Genomic DNA, 21,029 nt, shown 5'->3' with positions numbered 1-21,029 from the left:
GTCAGTGTTGTTTCCTTATCAGGGTAGTAAAATGTTATCATGACTAAGTCGTAATGGAAAAATACACCCAGGTTGAAATACTAGAATTTGGCGTGCAGACTGTTTAAAAAATATTTACAAGTATAAGATACCCACTCTCTTTTATCAACTGCCAGTGTAGATTATCACGTCACTGATTAATATTAGCATTTGAAGTCATTACAACATTTATAACATTTATATGGTAATGACAGAAGTATTACTGTTTTTTCAAATATCAAAATCTGCACGGATATATAACCAAACATGGATATAATCAGTTTAGTAATCAAACCCTGCATTTGTTTAAAGCCTATCTGACTTCATATGCCCTCCCAGCTCATGATGATGCACAAAAATAGCCTCCCTCTGCTTGACAATTCAACACAGGACTGTGTGGCATGCAGAGCTGTGACAGATGTCCGGACTGTCCCCCCTGTCCCTCCTTCCTGATGTCCGTGTCACTCTAAGTCAAGTAACAACATATCTTTGTGATATTATATGAGGTGACATCTCACTCCTGATTTGTCGGTGTGCCAGTAGCTCTGGTGGAACAAAAGGACCCTGGGACAGAGATAGAGATAAAGGTCTTCTATAATAAGACTACACAAGCAAGTATTGTTTTAAAGGACACTGCTCTGTCTGCTTCCTGTGTCCTCTGATTGACGGTTAGTTTGGTGACGAGTTTGAGCAATCCAAGTATGCAGTAGGCTACCGGCGTAGTGAGGCTTAGTATTATATAAAATTTCCAATATTTGTGTTGGAAATTGTACAACAGATTATGCTTGACTGGATTTTTATTTCTTTTTGTTGGCAGCGAACAAGCACACAAACTCGCAAAGAGCCAAGGAGCACTTTGACGGGTATGCAGCATTGATTTCTTGACTTTAACAGTATTGATTATAGCCGCTTTAAGCTCCTGATTCATCTGAAGAGCTTCAAGCTGTGCCTTCTTGCTGCATGAAGCTCTGAAGAGGGCAAATGTCAGTTTAAGGAATAGAATCAGTGCTGCATAACTGACTAAGGGCTCCTGCCTTTTTGCAAATTTGTGTGCTTGTTCGCTGCCCACAGTCATCATGATGTCTTGTGGTAGAGCACACCTCCATTCAGGTTTGAGCGTGGAAGCTACACTATAGGCTGTTAAATTTATTCATGTGTTTTGAAATTACTCAGTTGAAGGCCACAGCTTTTCCCTCATGTTGCGTTTCCAATGAATTAGGAGCTTAAACTGGCTATAATCAGTATTTTTATAGGTTTATTCTGAAATTCCCCTCATCTCTATAAAGCTTTTTAGCTTCTTTCAGCTCATTCTTTTGGTTTTCTTGTTTTGATTCACTCTGACTGCTCCCATAGTTTCTTTTTTATGCAGATGAACAAAGTTAGCGACTAGCTAGTGAACATAGTGGAACATTTAGCAGCTAAAGAGACAGATATTTCCCTCGGGAGTTGGTGGAGATCAAACCAGAGCGAAAAAGAGATTAAATATTGGACACACGTTCATCATGTGGACACAAACAACACTCCAAATGAATACTAATGTTGCTCCATGTCTGCACTATTAAAGACTTATATTGTTTTGGCACAATATTGTTCAAACATAAACACAGAAAATACTGTATATTCTTGGGATGAAAACAATAATCTGAGTACCTTCCTGTTTAAAATGTAGAACTTGGGTTAGATGGTGGACAGAAATTGTGAATGGATGAAGTATTATACTCATGTAAATGTCTGTTTTAAAAGAGAGTGTGCACAAAGTGTGGCTACTGTTGTGTCTGCATTAGTTGCACCATGTCTTTATTGCAAATTTTCTTTTAAAATAGATGAAAGTCTGTTAAAGTTTCTCTTCTCTCTGTTTATGTAAAAAAGGAGGAATGTGCAGAATTTAATCTACAGTAATAGAAAGTGGCTGACAAAGGGGATAAATAAAAAAAAGTCATATGAGGAGTGAAGCTGTTTGGTGTCTGCCTCCAGTAAAAACACACGGACATCATGAAAGTTGAATTTTGTTTTTGTTCTAGATGAGACTGAACAAGGACTTAGATCTTCTACCACGTTTCACTTTCTTTAGCAGGATTCTTGAACCCGTCACAGGTACAGTGTGGGACTGGATGAGAGATTTGTGCAGGGACTGAGCTCAAGGACGTAGTGACACCTGCTGGCTGTTCAGTTGTACAACAGCACACCAAACCTGGGTAAAATGATACACTACCAACATACTTAATCCAGGGTGACTTACAGAAAATATAACATCTATTTACACTCCTACATCTTTATGATTATACCTAACTCCTTATAAGGAGCTTAAAGGGTCAAAGGCACAGTGTCCGCTGTGTAGATCAATCACAAAACACTACAAGTTAAGCAGTTAGAGGTTATGCACCATTACAGCTGAGCTGTTAAACAATTCAGAGAATTATTAGTAAGTAAGTAAACTTTATTTATAAAGCAACTTTCAAAACCAGAGTTACAAGGTGCTGTACAATGCAAACAATTGAGAGAAAAATAAAATAGAATAAAAGAGAAAAAACAAAGAAAAACAAATAAAAAGTTTAACAACACATAATATCAATATAAAAACAATAAAACCATAAAAACTACACGGAAGTCAGATACAACAATAAAAACAGTGAAAGCGACACAGAGAGCAATCACACATTACGAGATAAAGTGATTACGAAACAGGTGAGTTTTTAAGAGCTTCTTAAAACTATTGACTGACTGCATTTTTTATTACTAGGGGACGACGGTTCCAGAGGGTGGGAGGTGGAAAGCATGGTCACCCTTGGTCCTGAGCCTAGATTTCGGGACAGCCAGAAGGCACTGATCAGTAGAGCTCAGTGATCTCACTGTGGCCAGGGGACACAATAACTCAGAGATATAGAGCGGGGCCAGCCCGTGTGGTGCATTATAGGTAATTAAAAGAATTTTAAAATCAATTCATGCATTCTATTGGTAACCAATGTAGGTTGGCCAACACTGGTGTGATGTGTGTCCTACATTGTGTATTAGTTAGCAGTCTGGCAGCTGCATTTTGGACCAACTGGAGCCGAGACACAGAAGAACGACTCAGGGTTGTGAAAAGTGAATTACAATATTAAGATGGGAGGACAAAAAAGCATGAATTATTTTTTCCAGATCTTCAAAGGATAATATGGCTTTGATTTTTGCAATGTTTCTTAGATGGAAGAAACAGGATTGTACCACTTTCTTTATGTGGTACTCAAAGTTCATGTGTCAGTCAAAGAAGACTCCCAAGTTTTTTGAGGCTTGCTTAACATTTACTGCTAATGGACCGATATGCTGCTGTACTTTTTCATAAATGCTCTCAGGGCCGATAATAAGGACTTCTGTTTTGTCAGGGATAAGTTGGAGGAGGTTATCCAACATCCTGTCATTGATAGCTGTTAGGCAGTCTTGCAGGGTGAAGAATTTGCTAAGGTCATTTGAATTGACAGAGAAGTATAGCTGTGTGTCGTCCGCATAGCAGTGATAAGACATACACTTGAATTGACTAATTAGGAAACCAAGGGGGGGGGGCACATGCAGGGAGAAAAGAATAAGACCATATTATAAAAAAAATATGATTTGAGTTGTTATGATTTCCTACCTGGGGCCTGCAGGGATTTATAGTTTTGAGTCAGCTGCAGTCTCAATACTGTGGATCCCTTTCTCAATTTGCTGATAATAACTTCTATTGATCCTGCAGATCTTTGTTTCAATTAACTGATACCTTCTGAATTGAATAAATATCAAATATGACAATCAACTTACTCGAGTCATTTTTTTCATTTCGTTTCACAATTTATTTTCCACACATTTACTGCTTAAATACTAAGTGATGAAATAATCAGGCTTCCATGTGAATTTCAAGGCTGATTCATCACTGAGTCACATAATCGTTGCTGCACAACCATCTGGAGGTTGACAACTCCAAGCATGTTGCACAAACACCTGCTGTGACATCACTGACTACACATCAGCTATTTAATTAATTAATAATTCTGGTTCTTTATTGTTTATTACTACTTCTAGAGCACTTTAGCACAAGTTTATCATAATGATTCAGTTCTGATTTACCTTTTGAAACGGCTTCACAATTACAGAGAGTCAGAACAAATAGTAAAAATAAATACAGTTTAAGGTCAGTCAGACAAACAGTTCAGATTCACAGCACTTAAACTCATATTTCACAGATGAGATGTGTTTCTGATACATACCCTACCTCACATGCTTTTTTTTAAATTAAAAAGACATCTGAATGGAAACATCTCAGGCCATAATGTGGTTTCAACCTCTGCAGGGATGCAGTCTGACTTAAAACTGGATAGTATTTTTTCTGTTTAAATCAGTACGCTGTCAATATATATTGCCATTTTCAACCCCGTGTTGTGTTGCTTAACCCTTATTGTACCTGTTATCTAAGCAGAGTTATTTTTTTCTACCATTTTTATGACTTATTATCAGTACAGTAGCTCAGGCTGTTTTAAATGCACAGCAGATTACATACAGCGGCAGTATCTGATGTACAGCAACAGTCTGACATCACACTAGTAGTTTTCTCAACTTCCTTGTACTATTAAGTGTCTGATTGGTGTAAATAATGAACACTGAATGAGTCACTGGAATCTCAGAATTTCAGGTATTGAGGATTTAACTGGTAAATTTGGTTCACAAACATTTTTATTTCAGGATCAGGGTGCATTTTAGGAACAGCTTACTCTTTCAGTCAAAAAGTCCATATGTGGACAGGCTGGAATATGACGTCAATTGTTTAGGGTTTGCTGTTTCCTGTCAGACAAAAAAAAAACCCACAAAGAAAAAAAAAACAAAACAGAACCAACAAAACACAACTGTTTTTTTTTCATTCCATTATTTGTGCAGGTGAAGTCAGTCTTTTGGAAAACGCAACAACAGGATATGACAGTGACAGCTGACAAGAGTCCTCTCGTCTCCTCGGAGCCCTGACAGAGGAGGAAGAGGAGGAGGAGGAGGAGGACGAGGAGGAGTTTCAGCGCTGGAGGTCACGAAGGGCCTGATGGTGTTTCTGCTTGGGGTTTGTTTGTAGGGTCCAGGACGGTCCCTTCATAGACGACCTTGTTCTTGATGCCGTCCTGGATCATCCTCTGTTGTACACGAAGCTTAGCGTTGCTCATCCTGCAGTATAACCTAGAGGGAGACATGACAGGGTTTCTGGTCACTGGAAATAGCAGAAATTTAGCTTTCAGGGACACGCATGATGCTTGGGTAACATTTTAGATTTGTGTGAGCATAAAATCCCATTAAAAGGTAGCTTCCTGATGTGGTTTAAGCAATAATCAAATAACAGATTACCTGATATGACAAAGTATTCGTTGTGGTCAGACAGTAAAAGACATGTGAGCGTAAAGACAACATAAAGACTTACCAGGATCCAACTGTGGTGAGCATGAAACCTGCAAATCCCACGTCGAAAGACCTCTTCACCCGACCTGCAGACAAGAGGACAGACTGCTGCTGAGAGTTCAAACACCATACAAATTCATTTCAGAGTTCAAATAACCTTCTTCTGCCAAGTTAAATATCTACTGCTTCTTAGTGTCACAAACAGGAGGCGTGGGCAGTTTTCATCCAAATACAGGAGGGACTTGCTGGCTGATTTATCAAAGACATCGACATCGAGCTTCTAAAATACAACGCCAAGCAAATGTTTGGACATCTAAAGAGAAGAACATGGAACTAGAACAAGAACACGGTCTACTTCCTCTTGCATGTCATTCCCATCTCTCTTTCTCCTCATTTCTGCTTATCTGCCGACTAATAGTCTATTAAATAAAGACATGAAATGCCCCCATATTGGATTGGTGTGAAAATGGAAACAGAATGTATTAAGAAAATTTCAGGATGCCTCCTATTTACTCAATACTTGAATTAAGCTTGAATAAATATTTGTAGATGGGTGGATGTGCATTCATGTGACAAAATGTTGTAGACATGTACACATAACATACCTCACCTATCTTTTCTTATTCATAGATGCTGTCTGGCTTCACTTTTATTGACTACACATTAAAAAAAATCTATCTTGTCTTTTTTTCCTTCTCTTCCTTCTATTATTATTATTATGCTTACTTTCTTTTTACATTCATGAATCACAATTATGCAAAACTTCTGATGATTAGTTGTCACGAATGCACACTTGAACACTTGAAACATGATTAAATTTGGGCTGTGAACCCAGTGTGGATGTTGTCAATGAACTCAAACAATGTCTTAATAGAGTAGTTAAAAAAAAAATGTTCAGGCTCAACTCACTGGTGGCCAGAAAGTGCAGCAGGCCAGCTGTTAGTGAGCCTCCAGCTCCGTGCAGGACGGCCTCTCTGGCACATGGAGTGTTCTGGACATCCAGAATTCCCAGCAGCCTAAATCCCTGAAACCCAGACAGATGGAGAGAGAGAACACAAAGGGACAGAATTAGACCCCAGATGTGACTTTTTTTTCTTGCATGTAAAACTCAGACATAAATTCATATTTCCAGTTCACGGAAACATAATATGTTCTTTTTATACTAGTAATATCCCATAATTATTTGTGACTATTTATTTCAATAATTTCAGCATGAGCATCTTTATTTATTGTTGTCATACTGTAATTTGTCTTAACTGTATGAATGTGTTCTTTATCTCTGGAGATAAACCAGGGCACAAGTTTTCCTTGAATACTTAATTGCTGAACCATGAAAGTTTATATAATACTCATATTTAAGTATTTAAATATGAGTATTATGTCAACTCATCAATTAGGCCTACTCATCGAAGACATTAGAGCTGATACACCAAACAAAACTACCTTCAAACAAGTGTTAAAGGATGGGTTCACAATATTTCAAGTCTGACTTAAAATTACAGTCAGGAGCCAAAACGAACACTGAAACATGTTTTTCTTGCTGTAATCATTCCTCCTGTTCATACTGACCTTTAGAAGATCCCTTCATAATGCACTTACAATGTAGCCTAAGTGATGGGGGACAAAATCCACAGTCCTCCTTCTGTGCAAAAATGGATTTAAAAGTTTATCTGAAGCTAATATAAAGCTTCAGCCGTCCAAATGAGTCATAATAAGTAGATATCTTTCAATGTTACAGTCTTTTTAATAACATAGACTGTTCAGCTGAAGTGGAAGGATCATGACAAAAATATTTGGCACTGAAAAGAGTAACTGAAATATATGATTTAAATCATTTGGACAGCTAAAGCTTCATATTAACTTCAGATAAACTTTTAATGCGTTTTTGCACAAGAGGACTGTAGATTTTGGCCTCCATCACTTAAATTGAAAGCACATTTGAAGGGGATCTTTTAATAGCCAGTATGACCATGAGGAATGATTACAGCGAGGAAAACCTCTTTCACTGTTCATATGGACACCTGACAGCTGCTTTAAAATAGACTTGAGAAACTGTGAACCCGTCCTTTAAAGTTTAAAGTTTAAAGTGTGCATTTGGCTGACATTAGCGACCGGTGGAGTCACTGAAAAAGGTCAAGGTTTTATAGTACTGTAGTGCCATTATGAGAATAAACTGTGAGCCGAATTTTTCATTGGGACAACATGTTTCAGAATATCTGTTTCACTCACTATCAGCGATTTGAGCTCCGTGTCTGTGCCCGAATTTATTTTTAAGTATTACATTTTCGAGCGGGATCTGGCCTAAACCGATCATGTCTGACCACGGTTATCTTTTTGCTAGCTAGCTTTACTGACTCCCTACACTTAACACTTGAGTTGGCTACATTACTTGAATTTTAGCTCATTAAAAACTCAGTTAATTTCTCCCAAAGTAAGCTGAGAACTTGTCGTCTCTGGACGTCAACACATAACTCAGATAGAAACAAATGTTTGATTTAAAATCATTTACAAACGACTATTCTCTGAGCTCGCTTTTCCTCTAGCTTTTAGCTGATCTGACAGCCAAAATAACCCTAACGACACTCCATCGAGAATAACATTTGAAACGTAATGAATCAAATGGACGTTTGTGCAACTCTTGACCTTCTAAAAACTGGAAGCTTCGTGTTTCCTAGCAACGACACATTACTTCCGGCTCTTACCTTGCTCTTGCTCTCCTCTTCTTCACTTGTCATTTTACCACCGAGCGTGTCTCCTAATGCAAAGTTTACAACGAATTTATCTCAAAAACAGTCATGTAACAGGCATTTTCGTAATCACATTGGGCTCTACGCATGCGCTGTGTGTGTCGAATAGGTCCGACTGCTATTAATCGCCGACTCGAGAAGAGGAAACGAAGTTTGCTGATGTGTAGTTCCGGTGTTTCATCGAATTTGGTGACCTGCAGTGCTGGAAGAAGTACTCAGATACTTTACTTAAGTTAAAGTATCAATACCATGATGTAACATTACTTAATTATAAGTAAAAATTCTGCATTCAAAATCCTACTTAAGTAAAAGTACAGAAGTATTACCCGTTAAATATACTTAGGGTACTAAAGTAATTTTGCAGAAAATTACTTATATAATAAAATGTTGCTTATGCATTGACTCATCAGTATTAATGATGTACTTTGTTAAATTTATTTAATATATAATTTTACTTAAGTAAAGGATCTTAGTACTTCTTCCAACACTGCAGGTCACAGAATCTGATGGGTCACCAAATACGGTGTAACACCGGGTTACTAAAATGCCATGAGTTTCATTTTCCTTTTTTAAAATGTATGTATTTTTTCTGAGTATTTCTTGCTTTTTTTTTTTTTTAATTCTTCTTCCTCCTCCTCCTCTTCTTCTTCTTCTTCTTCTTCTTCTTCTTCTTCTTCTTCTTATTATTATTATTATTATTTTACAATTATTTGGTATTCATCATTTCATTTTTTATATTGCTTGTTTACCTTTTTTCTTGTAGGCCTATTTATTTGATAAGGAATAGCCTACAGCTGTTTCCTGTTTACAGATGCAATAAAGTAGCCTACATGTTGTTGACATGTTGAACCAAAAAAAAAAAGGGGGAAAAAAGAAAAGAAAATCCTGCAATACAGCAGATTTATATTGCAGGATTTTCTTTTTCCTTCTTTGATGATATATATATATATATATATATACATTACTTAATATTTAATATCTTATTGTAATGGTTTCTGCCTCCAGATAACTGATACTCCCTGCCAATGTGGATAAGGCACCGGCAGACGACTGTTCTCTACCTCTGACCTAGTTATCAATTCCAAAATCTACACGCGAGACTATCCAAACCTTGCTTAGGGAACCAGAGTTCAGCCTGGCTTCTATAATCACCAGCTGTTGTTGAACCACTCTAAATGGGCTTATTTAGTCATGAATGCCTGACAGCCGGGTCGCAGTGAAGTGTATTGGTGCAAATAGGTGTTGGAGGTTTGCAAGCACTCCAAGATGACCTTCTAACAGGTCATCACTGGAGGAGGCCCGGTTTTATAGGGCAGCTTCGATGCCCTGGCCCTAACAGTTTAGCCAATTAAACACCTAAAAGAAACCTTTCAACCTGATTATATATGGAAATTAAACCTCTATCACATGTGCAGCAGGTTGATCTCAATCATTAAATCTAAACCTTTACAATTCTGTTAATTAAGAAACATTGCAAGTTCATCCTTAGCAAATATCATTATACATTTGGAATCTAAATAAATTTAAATCTTATGTCAGCCATATCCCAAGGGGGGTGCTCTCTGACCTGGACAGAGATACCAGAAGACCTCAGAGATGAGCACAAGTCAGGAACTTTGATTGGAGTGTATAAAAATAGACCAGTTTTATTTGTTTTTTTTTTCAAAAATGAGTAAAGTAAAATACAAAAACTTGAGAAAAAAATTTAAGATTAAAGAGATTAAAGAATTAAAGCAGAGAGAAAAAGGCAAACTGGCAAAAGGACCTCAAATGACGACCCAAAAAGGAAGCCCAGAGAGAGACCCCCAGTCTCTCTTGGCTTTTCTTTTTATTTCAATACATCTCCACCTTCTTACATTCCTACATCCATATATGATCTTCCACCAGGACATCTACCAGCTACATGCTGATGTTTTATGACTTGCTAACCATGAATCAGTGACCTTTCTTTGACTGTCACATACAACACATTCCATGGAACATTTGAAACTTCTACTTTTTCATGTTTGAGGTTCAAATGTAGGGATGTCTGCTAGGTGCAGAAAACTGCAGCTTCTCCTTTGGCCTCAGGTTCTCTACAGGTTGTTTATGTCCTAGATGATTGTTTGTGTTTGTTTAGGCTCGCTTGAAAGTTCAGATGTAGTTCAGTACATATTGTGCAAGTTCCACACAAATGGTGTAAGACATTTAACCATGTTTTGACTTATCACCAATTATAATTAAATAATTTAGTCACAGGTAGGTTTGAGTGGAGTTTGTCTCAGTCACTGATAGTGGAGCTTTCAACATTATCATATATAAACGCAGCATAGGGCATAGGAAATACAGCAGCATAACATACAGCATAAAAAGTGTAACAGTTTGACATTAAAATTTTACAATCTAACCTAAAGTTTTGGGCAGCATTAAAAGCTTTTTGTTTCTGCGAGTGAAATCTCCACTCTGGGATCCACAAAGTTTTGTATTATGATCCACACATTAAATGTAGCCTAGAATAGAAGCAATTAATGGAATTGGGATTCAAGGTTGAGGTCTGCTTATTTGTTCCAAACAGGCATCATATTGTGTCATCTTCACCCATTAACAACCTTCATTCTCTAAACGACAAAGGAAGGAAAATGGATGTCAAAGGATCAAAGTCTAAAATAACCCATGTCAGGAGGAAGTCAGTGTGTCACAGTGATCCCACACTGATAAAACAGGATTATTTCACCAGTAGCAGCAGATTACTACCCGACAGTCTCGTATCCTGTGTGCATGTGGTCAAGATGGAAATTATTTCCTCAACTAGCTCTTGTAACAAAAACAATGATAGACTGATCGTTTTCTGGAAAGTTAGATGCCCCTTTAAAAGGAATAATGGTATAAAATATGAAAAACTACACAAATTAGAGAGTTACATACTAATAAATACAAATGCTTAAGTTAAGTCAATATTATACATTGTATAGTATATTTCTAAAAGTATTATAGATTCTTATTTAATTTCGTCAAAGGAATATTGAGCAATAATTGTTTATGGAATTTTCTCACATAGGATAATGGACATCTTTCTTTTTTACTGTTGACAATATGCACATTTTGGTACAATCGATAATCAAATACCAAGCTCTAAGTAGGACCATCAGCTATGTACTCCCACATACACATTTCTATTTTGTTATTGACAACTGCTTTAATGTAACTCCCAATGGAAAAGTTTTAGAACCAGGACCGCCTGGATGAAAACCAGGAATCCTAACCACTAGACCATATGGGAGATGATATCTGTCAAAGGTAGTGAAGCCTCAGATCTATTCTTATTATGAACAATCTAATAGAAATATTTGTATTACTCAATAAATATAATTTAGCCTCCATTCTGCATTGTTCTTTTTTCTGTGTAAACCTTGATAACAAATATGAACAGTTCTCAGTGTTTTACCCCTCTACACATGAATACACTCATTAAACATCTACATATAGGCCTACTGTATATACATATAATTAAACAAAGATGAATAAACAGCATAGTGTAGGATGCACATAATGTACACTGTAAAAAAAAAAAAAAGAAGAAAAAAGTCTGGCAGCAAAATTTGCCAAACACTTACCGTCAAATAACAGTGAAAAACCTTTAGTTATTCTATAGAGATTTATTTTAAAAATACGGATATTTACTTTGGACATTGTCTACATTTTTACAGTCCAACCATTGTAAAATAAAAAGAAAATATCATTATAAAACATTGCTAGAATGTTAAACAAATGTATAAATCTGCACAAAAAATGAAAAAGATTGCAGAATTACCTTAAAATTACCTAATTTAAATGAAGACAATTCATAGGATTATCCAATCCATCCACAAGAACTCCCCATCAAAGTACAGATTTCTGGATGTAAAACACAGAAAAAATATGTAAAATTACATTCAAATTTCCCTCCTTTAACATCCATTAATGGTATCTTGAGAGCTTTAAGCTTTTATTTTATGTGATTATCCAATCTATATAAATTAGTTTCACATTCATTATCTATGAAGCAGCTCCAGACTTTATTCCGAATGACATCACAAATTTGAGTTTTACGTCTCTGGTTTGTGGCTTTGGAAGCAAGTAGTTCATGTTCAGAAATATCAGAAGTGGGAGTAAGTTACATATGTGCAAGTCACAAGCAAGTCTCAAGTCTTAACCTTAAAGGCTCAAGCAAGTCTTAAATCACTGTGACTCTCACTGTGACTTAGACTCAAGTAAGCCAAGTCAAGTCAACGCTAAACGTCAAGCAAGAAAAGTCAATTAAGTCACAAGTCAAGTCACCATGAAAGAAGCACTTAAAACACGAGAGAAAAGCCATGTCATGAGAGAACTGCACATGTTAGTTAGTCTCTACAACTAGGGACGGCTATGGTTAGGATTCATAAATACAGCTAGTTATGGTTCAGTGCATACCTTGTTTTTTGTTGTTGTTGTTTTTTTTTGGGGGTGGTGGTGGTGGTGGGGGGGGGGGGGGGGGGGGGGTAAATCAACTTCAATCTGGAATGTCAACATAAAACTAAAGAACATCATGCAGGTTGATTAACTTTATAAATTAACTTCACGTTAATTAACTGTTTGAGCAAAAATAAATAATCTGATCTAACATGTTTTCCAGGATCTAGGGTTCATAATTTTGTATTTTATGCAGTATTAATGTGTGTGGATATGTTGTATGAGTTCTGCCACCAGGTTGTGCCTTTGAGTAAGGTGAGAGTTTTGAGGCAGAAGTAGTAGAAGAAGAGGAACTTCCTCCAGTTGCAGTAGTTAGCACAAAGCTAGTGGGTTTTAACATCTGAAAAATATGCTGATGGACTGTAAACTACACATACTGCTTTGTTGTAGTTGTAAAGTGTGCAGATAAAAAAACAACTGCAAGTTACACTACAGCCTGAGTCTCTGTCTGCAACACATGACTAGTTTGGTATATTTACTCACCAAATGGAATATCTACCCGTATTTGGAGCTTGCACAAGGAAACATAGTATTCTATCTGATGATTACTTTTTTCTGCTGTGTAGACTAATACATCCATTAATTTAGAACCCTGAAATTGTTGAAACATCGAGCATCATCAAGGAAAAATACCATCTTGTTTGCCTGATCTTGAAGGATTGCATTTGTCACACAGTTGATTAAAGAGAAAGAGACCATTCTGCTGTGGTTGAGTTACATTGACTTTGAACTAGTGAGGGACTGCGAACAGAACAGTGAAGCTCTGTCATGAAAAGCTGTCAGTTCATAAGCTGTCTTGTCTGAATCAGAAACGGTCTGGTAATATTAAGCTTGAGAGAAAATCAGCGCAGGTATGGGAAAATGATTTCAACAAGCTTTGAGCTCAATCCTGTCTTGCATTGTTTTCTAGGTCCTGCTAGACACTGTCTTCAAAGCCTGGGTTGAACACACTTTACTAGAAGCCATCCTTTCAGGTCTCAAAACATTAACTGTTAATGCTCAATCTATATCTATAATAATGCAAATAGGCCATTCAGCTAAATAAAAACTGCAGCAAGCTGTAGTATTTTGCACAAGCTTTAGGCAAGAGATTGATTTTCAGTTTTTGACTTGCAATATAATGTTTGAATTATGCAAAATATACAGTTTAAAATAAAAAACACAATAAATATACACATTATATATAAAATAATGTGAATAAATCCCTATCATGTGTTGCTCATGTCAATATGTATGGTGACAAAAAACACTGTCTTGGCAGCATCTCACAAAAAAAACAAATGAAGTTGTCAGCCCTCACAAATAAGTGTATATCACTTTTTGATGATGCACAGCAGGAAAAAAGGGTCTCAGCCCTAGGCTTTCCTCAGCATTAGGATGGAACATAGGATACAACAAACATACATTTTTATCACCATTTGATTTGATATGTAGCCCCAACACCAATATGCTGTGCATCAAGACCTAAATACAATAGCTCTCTTTAGCCTCAAATACCCTATAAGTGGCAGGTTCTGAAGAATGACGGCAGTGTACACACAATATATAAGAAATATGCCTCTGAAGAAGAGTGTCAGACGGATATGTTAGATAGTTGCTTGTAATTACTGTCAGATACTATTCACATACAGTAAATCTCATACATTAATTGGAAAAGTCTGTAGACAGTTGCTTGCAATTACTTTCAAATAATGTTTATATGAAGTAATGATTATTGAAATTATGTTTTCGTATGCCATTTTCACATGATCCTATTTACCAGGAATTTACTGTAAATAGATGAGATAATCACATACAATTAAAGCCTAAAACCATTTACCCATTAATAGGTGTTAAAGGAGGATAATTTGAATATAATTTTACATAATTTTTTTGTGTTTTACATTCAGAAATTTGTGCTTTGATGGGGCAGTCTTTAGGATAAATTGGATAATTCTATGAATTTACAACAGAATACTGTATAAAACAAGCCTTTATTTAAATTAGGTAATTTTAAGGTATTTCTGCAATGTTTTTGTTTTTTTTCACATTTATACATTTATTTAGCATTCTAGCAATATTTTATATTTTTTGTTTTTATTTTACAACAGTTGGACTGTAAAAATGCAGATAATGTCTACAGTAAACATCTGTATTTAAAAATAGAATAGAAAAAAATAGAATAACTAGAGGTTTTTTACCGTTATTTGACGGTAAGTGTTTTTTTTTACATTTTTTAACTTTTTTTTTCACATGAAATTTAAAGTAAAAATTTTATGGTGAATATTTTTAATAAAAAATAATTTACTGTGTTTTTATGGCATTTACACTTAATGTAGAAAAAAACAAAAAAAAACCCTGTAAAATTATACAGTAAATTTCGGTGAAAAATAACTTTTTTTTTTTTACAGTGTAGACTAGTGCTCATAATACACAGGTAGAGAAAGCTGTGAAAGGGGCAAAAGCGCCCTCTGGTGGTCACAGACAATAATACTCCTCCTAATACCACCAGTGGTGGAAGAAATACTGAAGTAACAATACCACTATGAGTATTACAAGTAAAGGTATTGCATTCAAAATCGTACTTAAGTAAAAGTACATAAGTATGGGACACAAAATGTAGAAACCGTCAAAGTAAAAGCACTCATTATGCAAACTGTCCTCATTTAGGGTGAATGTTTAATATAAATATATAATTTGAATATCAAAACTGATTTATTGACACATACATGTAAGCTGCATTTTAAATTTGTCAACATGAAGCTAATCTTAACAATTTATACTGCTGGGTAGTCTAATCTATAACAATGCTATTGTATTGTTAATTCATAGATATGATCACATGTTTTACATATAAAATATTGTTCTGAAAAGTAGTTATTAACTACAGCTGTGAAATAAATGCAATGGAGTAAAAAGAACAATATTACCCTTTAAAATGTAATGAATTATAAGTACAAAGTGGCATAAAATGGAAAAACTAAAGTAAAGTACAAGTACCTTAAAATTGTACTTAAGTAGGGTACAGTACTTAGTTACATTCTGCCATTGAATACCACTAATATTAAAACAGAAAGAGTGAACAGACAAAGGACTAGATACTAATGATTTAATAGTATAATAATTATCTATTTCAATTATCTCTCTTAACTGCTGTACAGTGATTTACTCATTGACCATGTGGTGATTGTGATTACAGTTAAGTCCAGCTTTACATCACAGTCTAAAGGACACCAGATATGACATATGACCTTAAACTTTCTTCTCTTCTTGAGTTAGACGCTGAACCTCCAACTACTCCCTTGAATGTTATATTATACTGGAAGGTTGTAAGTGTTTAACTGGATGTAAAAGTGTCATGGAAACAGGTGACCAGGGTCGAAGCAGCGTGACATCCAACATGAGTGAGTTTCATCCTGGATACCAGACTCCCCTGTGCTGTATAAATACTGACGAGGACAGTCAGCCTCAGCACACCGGCGACAGACTCCAGAAAGGTAAGTTGAGTCACAGACAACAACAGGGACATTTATTTATTGGTTTCATCAAGTCAATGAATATAAATTTGCCTGGTTGTGTGTATTTCCTCTTTCCAACAAGCCATAAAGACTACATCTGTCAATGTTAATATTTAATTATTAGATGATTAATGGCTCTTCCAGAACTCACCATTAAAGGCTCTTTCCTGAAGCCGAAAAGTCAACACAAGTAGAGGATATAGACCAAAAAAAAAAGATAACCTGTCTTATTTTTACTCATGGTTGTTACTACTATTATAATTACTCATATACAGTATATATAACATTATAATCCAGACCAGAAACATATTATTAATATCTTTCAAGACACCTCAAACTATGTTTTAGACAACAGATTAATAAATGTTTTAAATATGTGTTTATAGCCATATATGGCTATACAACAGGGATATCAAGTCAGAAGGAATCAGCAAACAAACTGGTCACATAGAGGCTAAATTAGAAGAATTAACTGAATTTCCCCACCTGAGCTCCTCAAGAGAATTTAAATCCAGATCCATAACTCACTAAATCCTCCAGGAACTACCTTCTTCCATGACCAACCATGTTAACGAGCAAGTGAACCTGATAATTAATAATTTAATGAACCAACTTTGTCTCCTCCAGGACGATGGCTGTACAGGTCACCAGACTGATGTTTCCCCTGATGCTGAGTTTGTTTCTGGGAGTTTCATCTCCCATTTGGCCCCTGACTCCTGCAGGTAAAATGATTAGACAGTTTTAATCTTTGGAGATTATATTAATCTGAAACTCTATTTTCACCAAATCATTTAGCAAAATCCGGTAAAAATGTTATTATTGGAAAGTTAGAAAAAAATGACTTGAAAGGAGAATTTTTTTTACAACAATAACTTTATTTATATTTTGAAATAACAGCCGGCAGTAAAGACGCACATCTGTTCACAGAGAATATGAGGGATAATATCAAAGGCAAATAGTTTATAGTCCAACCATAAAAAGAGGCCTTTCCTTACATGTCAGACATTTTAACAGTAATAACAAAACATAAATAAATAAAAAGGAAAAAACAAATAAATATAACTTTAAATAAAAAACTAAAAAAACTAAAAGTTTATCTGTTTTCCAGAAAGAGTCTCACACTGTTAAATTCAAATTATAATTTCATCTTTTATCAGTTTCATCTTTTTCTTTTTTTTTATACATAATATAGCTTTATCATTCACTTAAGAGTCTTTTGGTTGTTTTAGCCTTCTTGATTATGACTTTGTAGGTCATTTACTGTTGAGTTTTGGGTGAATTCAGTTGTTTCCATCTTGCCATATTCTGTGGTGATGTTGAACAGATGCTACAGATGAGCAGATCCTTAAAATCTGTTTTTATGATCATGTTTACTCATGAAACAGAAGCCTTTGGCTCATAATGAAGGGAATATTTGCAAGATTTTTTAACTTAAGTGGAAGTTTAGAAAAAAAAGCACACCCATGAAACTGGCTTCAATATAATGCAGTGAAATATGCAATATGGTGTTACACTTTCACTCTTTTCACACATTTCATGAAATGTTTATTTATTTTAATTTTAAATACAACATATATACATATCATTCATTACTGTATATTTGAGCAGGCTGTATATACTGTACATAACCACCTACTGTATGTATTTAAAGTAACATATTTAAATCAACCTGCAATATCTTCCATCATCAGCGGCCTTCCAGCTGCCGCCCTGCCAGCTCATCAACCAGACGGTGTCTGTGGAGAAAGAGGGCTGTGCCTCGTGTCACCCGGTGGAAACAACCATCTGCAGTGGCCACTGCATCACCAAGGTATATTGTCTGTAATGCACAACGAGGCAATGAGTCTTACAGGTGCAGTTTCTTTTTATATCGGCTGCTCTCTTAGTGTGTTTTTGAGATTTTGTATTTAACACTTGTGTCACCTGTTAACTAAAATAAATAGACTATCAATCAATAAATCAATCAAACTTTATTTGTATAGCACCTTTTGTACAGGTTAGTACAATTCAAAGTGCTTTACAGATGACTGACAAGCTGATAATAAGACAGAACAAATGTGAACAATACTAGTGCACATGAGAAAACAAGAAAATATGAAAATGTAATAAAACCAATAAATATATTTAAAATCAAATAAATGAAATAGATAAGAGAGAATAAAACATATTAAAACATGAATACAATAAAATAAATGAAGCCCATAAAATATTCTAATCAAAAGCCAGGCTAAAGAGGTTTTAAGTTTGAAGATATCAACACATTCAGCTGTTCTTGCAGATCCTCCGGCCGAGCATAAACACTAAAAAAATGCCTCACCAAAAGTTTAACTAAAAGACTGCAGAGGATCTGAGGTTATACATTGTAAGCATGTTAGAGTAAGACCATGAAGAGCTTTAAAAACAAGTGAAAGTATTTAAAAGTCAATATGGAAACTGACAGACAACCAATGTAAGGACTTTAACACAGGTGTAATGTGTTCTCTCCTTCTGCTGCTGGTCGGCACTCGGGCAGCAGGAGTTCTGAATCATTTGTAACTGGCTGGGTAGACCAGATAAGAGAGAGCATTACAATAGTCCTGCCTGCTGAATATAAAAACATGCATTCTCTGTGTCACTCTGACAGAGAAGTGGTCACACTTTATGTTTGAGATGATAAAAGGAAGATTTGGTGACATACCACGCATAAACTCTAAAGTTCTGTTCTGAGTCAAAGACAACAAGGTTTCTTGAGCCTTAGAAACTATGACTGAAATTTCACTTTTATCCTGGTTGAGCTGTAAAATGTTTTGTGACATCCAGGCACTGATATCTAAATTACATCTGAGATGAGCATCAATTGGTCCTTTTGTCGTCAGGAGACACGGCCACATAAACTGTGTATCATCAGCATAGTTATGGAAAGAGATGCTGTGAACCCTGATGACATCACAGAGGGATAATATATATAGATATGTATACTATGCTGTATAGATTATAGATAGATATATAGATTAAAAAGTAGTGGCCTTGAAATTGATCCTTGGTGAAGTTATTTTAAGGAGACATTATATTTAGGAGACATTATCATCAGGGGCTACTAGGAACTCTGCCAGAAAGATAAGTGTTCCTGACCCTATTGTGGCATTAGTCTTTAGAAATGAATACACCATGTTACTTGTTCTTCCTTTCAGGACCCTGTCATCAAGATACCGTTCAGCAAAGTGTACCAGCATGTGTGCACGTATCGGGACTTTTACTACAAGACATTTGAACTTCCTGACTGTCCTCCCGGTGTGGATCCCACGGTCACCTACCCAGTGGCTTTGAGCTGCCACTGCGGCCGCTGTGCCATGGACACATCTGACTGCACCTTCGAGAGCCTGCAGCCCGACTTCTGCATGAATGACATACCTTTCTACTACTAGGCTCAAGTTAAAGCAGCTTAAAACACATTAAAAATCAATAAGTAGATACAAAAACTGTTCTAACTTTTCGTATCAGCTGTGGTAAATAAAAAATGTTACACAGAGCAAAGAATGATGTTTCTATGTTTTGTGCAATAACTGTGGGCAAATTTCCATGAACAGGAAGACCGTGGGTTACTCTTGTGTTACATATCAGATCTGATCTGTCTGTGAGAACATGTTGTGTGAAACTGGTGTGCAAGACAAACTTTGTCATTGGGGTTATAAAATGGGTACACTGACAGAAGCTATTGTAATAATTTGTTGACACTAATCCTTTGATTTAAAAATGAATATTAAATGAAATTGCACTGCACAAGAACTGCTTTGGTAGTGTTGCAGAATTGTACTGTAGAAGTAATTGCACAGTTTGGTCCAGAAGCCCTGCAGCCTTTTAACTAGAATGTAAGTAGTTGAACAGTCTATTGGAGGTATATTTTATATATTCCTGAGTGTCGTGCTGGAGGAGGAGTTTCATCAACCTGGCGACCCAAAAGTTTGTTCTTATTGATCCTTATAACTGATCCATAAGGAATTAATAAATGGTTTTATTCGCCAGTTTGCAGTTTTTCAGGTGTGTCTTAGAACAACAGTCAGGTGCCCATATGGTTTAATTCACAGAGTTAGTGAAAAGGAAACATTCTCATTTTTGTCTAGAAAAACATGTTTTTATTGAATTTCCAAAAAATTTACAATTTCTTATAAAAGCACCGTGACATAAGATTTTATCAGTATCGCCAAGCCATAGCATGCCGACCACAAAATCCCCTAAAATATAACTTACATTAAATAAAAAGAAATAAATCATCTGTTGTTTAACTTTTATGCATAAAAATACCCCCCACACACAATAATAGACATACATAGTTATAGGTAGGAAAAAAGTAACAAGTTATAATGTGTGTGAGAGCCCAAAGAAAAAAAAGTCTATAGTCTTGATATGATGCTCTCCCTGTAGAAATAAGACGGAATGGCAGCTATAATAACAGGGTGATCATGATGTTGAACAGCTCAGTTGATCAACAAGTCATATCTGGTTTGCTTCTTTGATTAAAGGGGACATAACATGCACAATTCCAGGTCTATGTTTTTATTCTGGGGCTCTACTGGAATATTTTTGCATAACTTACAGTTCAAAAAACTCCTTATTTATCTTATACTGGCCATTTATGCAGCCCCTCAGTTCAGCCTCTGTCTGAAACAGGCCGTTTTAGCTTCTGTCTCTTTAAAGCCCCCCTCCTGATGAGCCTACTCTGTTCTGATTGGCCAGCTCCAGGAAGCTGCCCCTTGGCAGACTTAAATTATTAATATAAATGACAGAAAATCACAAAAAGCATGTTATGTCCCCTTCAAAGGATAATAATGATAGATATCAACTTAATGGACATTTGTTGAAGCCCTAACAATGAACCAGAAAAAGTTAACCTGCATGGACAAACATTTCCCACTAACCACTTCTCTCACAACATAAT

The 21,029-nt window shown here is 35.8% G+C and overlaps 2 protein-coding genes across 2 annotated transcripts; one reads left to right on the top strand and one right to left on the bottom strand.

Moving 5' to 3' along the window:
• Positions 1 to 4,114: 4,114 nt before the first annotated feature.
• Positions 4,115 to 8,289, bottom strand: LOC121911730 (cytochrome c oxidase assembly protein COX20, mitochondrial). The gene is made up of 4 exons (XM_042433527.1): positions 8,106 to 8,289; positions 6,313 to 6,427; positions 5,426 to 5,489; positions 4,115 to 5,187 (listed from the first exon to the last, which is right to left on the bottom strand). The coding sequence occupies exons 1-4, from the start codon at positions 8,136 to 8,138 to the stop codon at positions 5,043 to 5,045; spliced, it is 357 nt and encodes a 118-aa protein (XP_042289461.1). The 5' UTR covers positions 8,139 to 8,289; the 3' UTR covers positions 4,115 to 5,042.
• Positions 8,290 to 16,012: 7,723 nt separating this feature from the next.
• On the top strand, positions 16,013 to 19,770 carry LOC121911742 (gonadotropin subunit beta-2). Its single transcript, XM_042433548.1, has 4 exons — positions 16,013 to 16,093; positions 16,742 to 16,836; positions 17,806 to 17,924; positions 19,285 to 19,770. The coding sequence occupies exons 2-4, from the start codon at positions 16,746 to 16,748 to the stop codon at positions 19,516 to 19,518; spliced, it is 444 nt and encodes a 147-aa protein (XP_042289482.1). The 5' UTR covers positions 16,013 to 16,093; positions 16,742 to 16,745; the 3' UTR covers positions 19,519 to 19,770.
• The last annotated feature ends 1,259 nt before the right edge of the window (positions 19,771 to 21,029 follow it).

The sequence above is a fragment of the Thunnus maccoyii genome, chromosome 14, assembly GCF_910596095.1.
Source record: "Thunnus maccoyii chromosome 14, fThuMac1.1, whole genome shotgun sequence".
NCBI lineage: Eukaryota > Metazoa > Chordata > Actinopteri > Scombriformes > Scombridae > Thunnus > Thunnus maccoyii.
This window is presented reverse-complemented; position numbering and strand designations above follow the sequence as displayed.

What these genes read in the sequence shown, in the direction of transcription:
- LOC121911730 (XM_042433527.1), bottom strand. Translation starts at nt 8,138, where the DNA reads ATGACAAGTGAAGAAGAGGAGAGCAAGAGCAAG. An exon ending in AAGAGGAGAGCAAGAGCAAG is followed by an intron (nt 6,428 to 8,105) that starts GTAAGAGCCGGA and finishes TCTGGGTTTCAG; the next exon opens with GGATTTAGGCTGCTGGGAAT. An exon ending in CTCACCACAGTTGGATCCTG is followed by an intron (nt 5,188 to 5,425) that starts GTAAGTCTTTAT and finishes GTCTCCCTCTAG; the next exon opens with GTTATACTGCAGGATGAGCA.
- LOC121911742 (XM_042433548.1), top strand. Translation starts at nt 16,746, where the DNA reads ATGGCTGTACAGGTCACCAGACTGATGTTTCCCCTGATGCTGAGTTTG. An exon ending in TTGGCCCCTGACTCCTGCAG is followed by an intron (nt 16,837 to 17,805) that starts GTAAAATGATTA and finishes TTCCATCATCAG; the next exon opens with CGGCCTTCCAGCTGCCGCCC. An exon ending in GTGGCCACTGCATCACCAAG is followed by an intron (nt 17,925 to 19,284) that starts GTATATTGTCTG and finishes TCTTCCTTTCAG; the next exon opens with GACCCTGTCATCAAGATACC.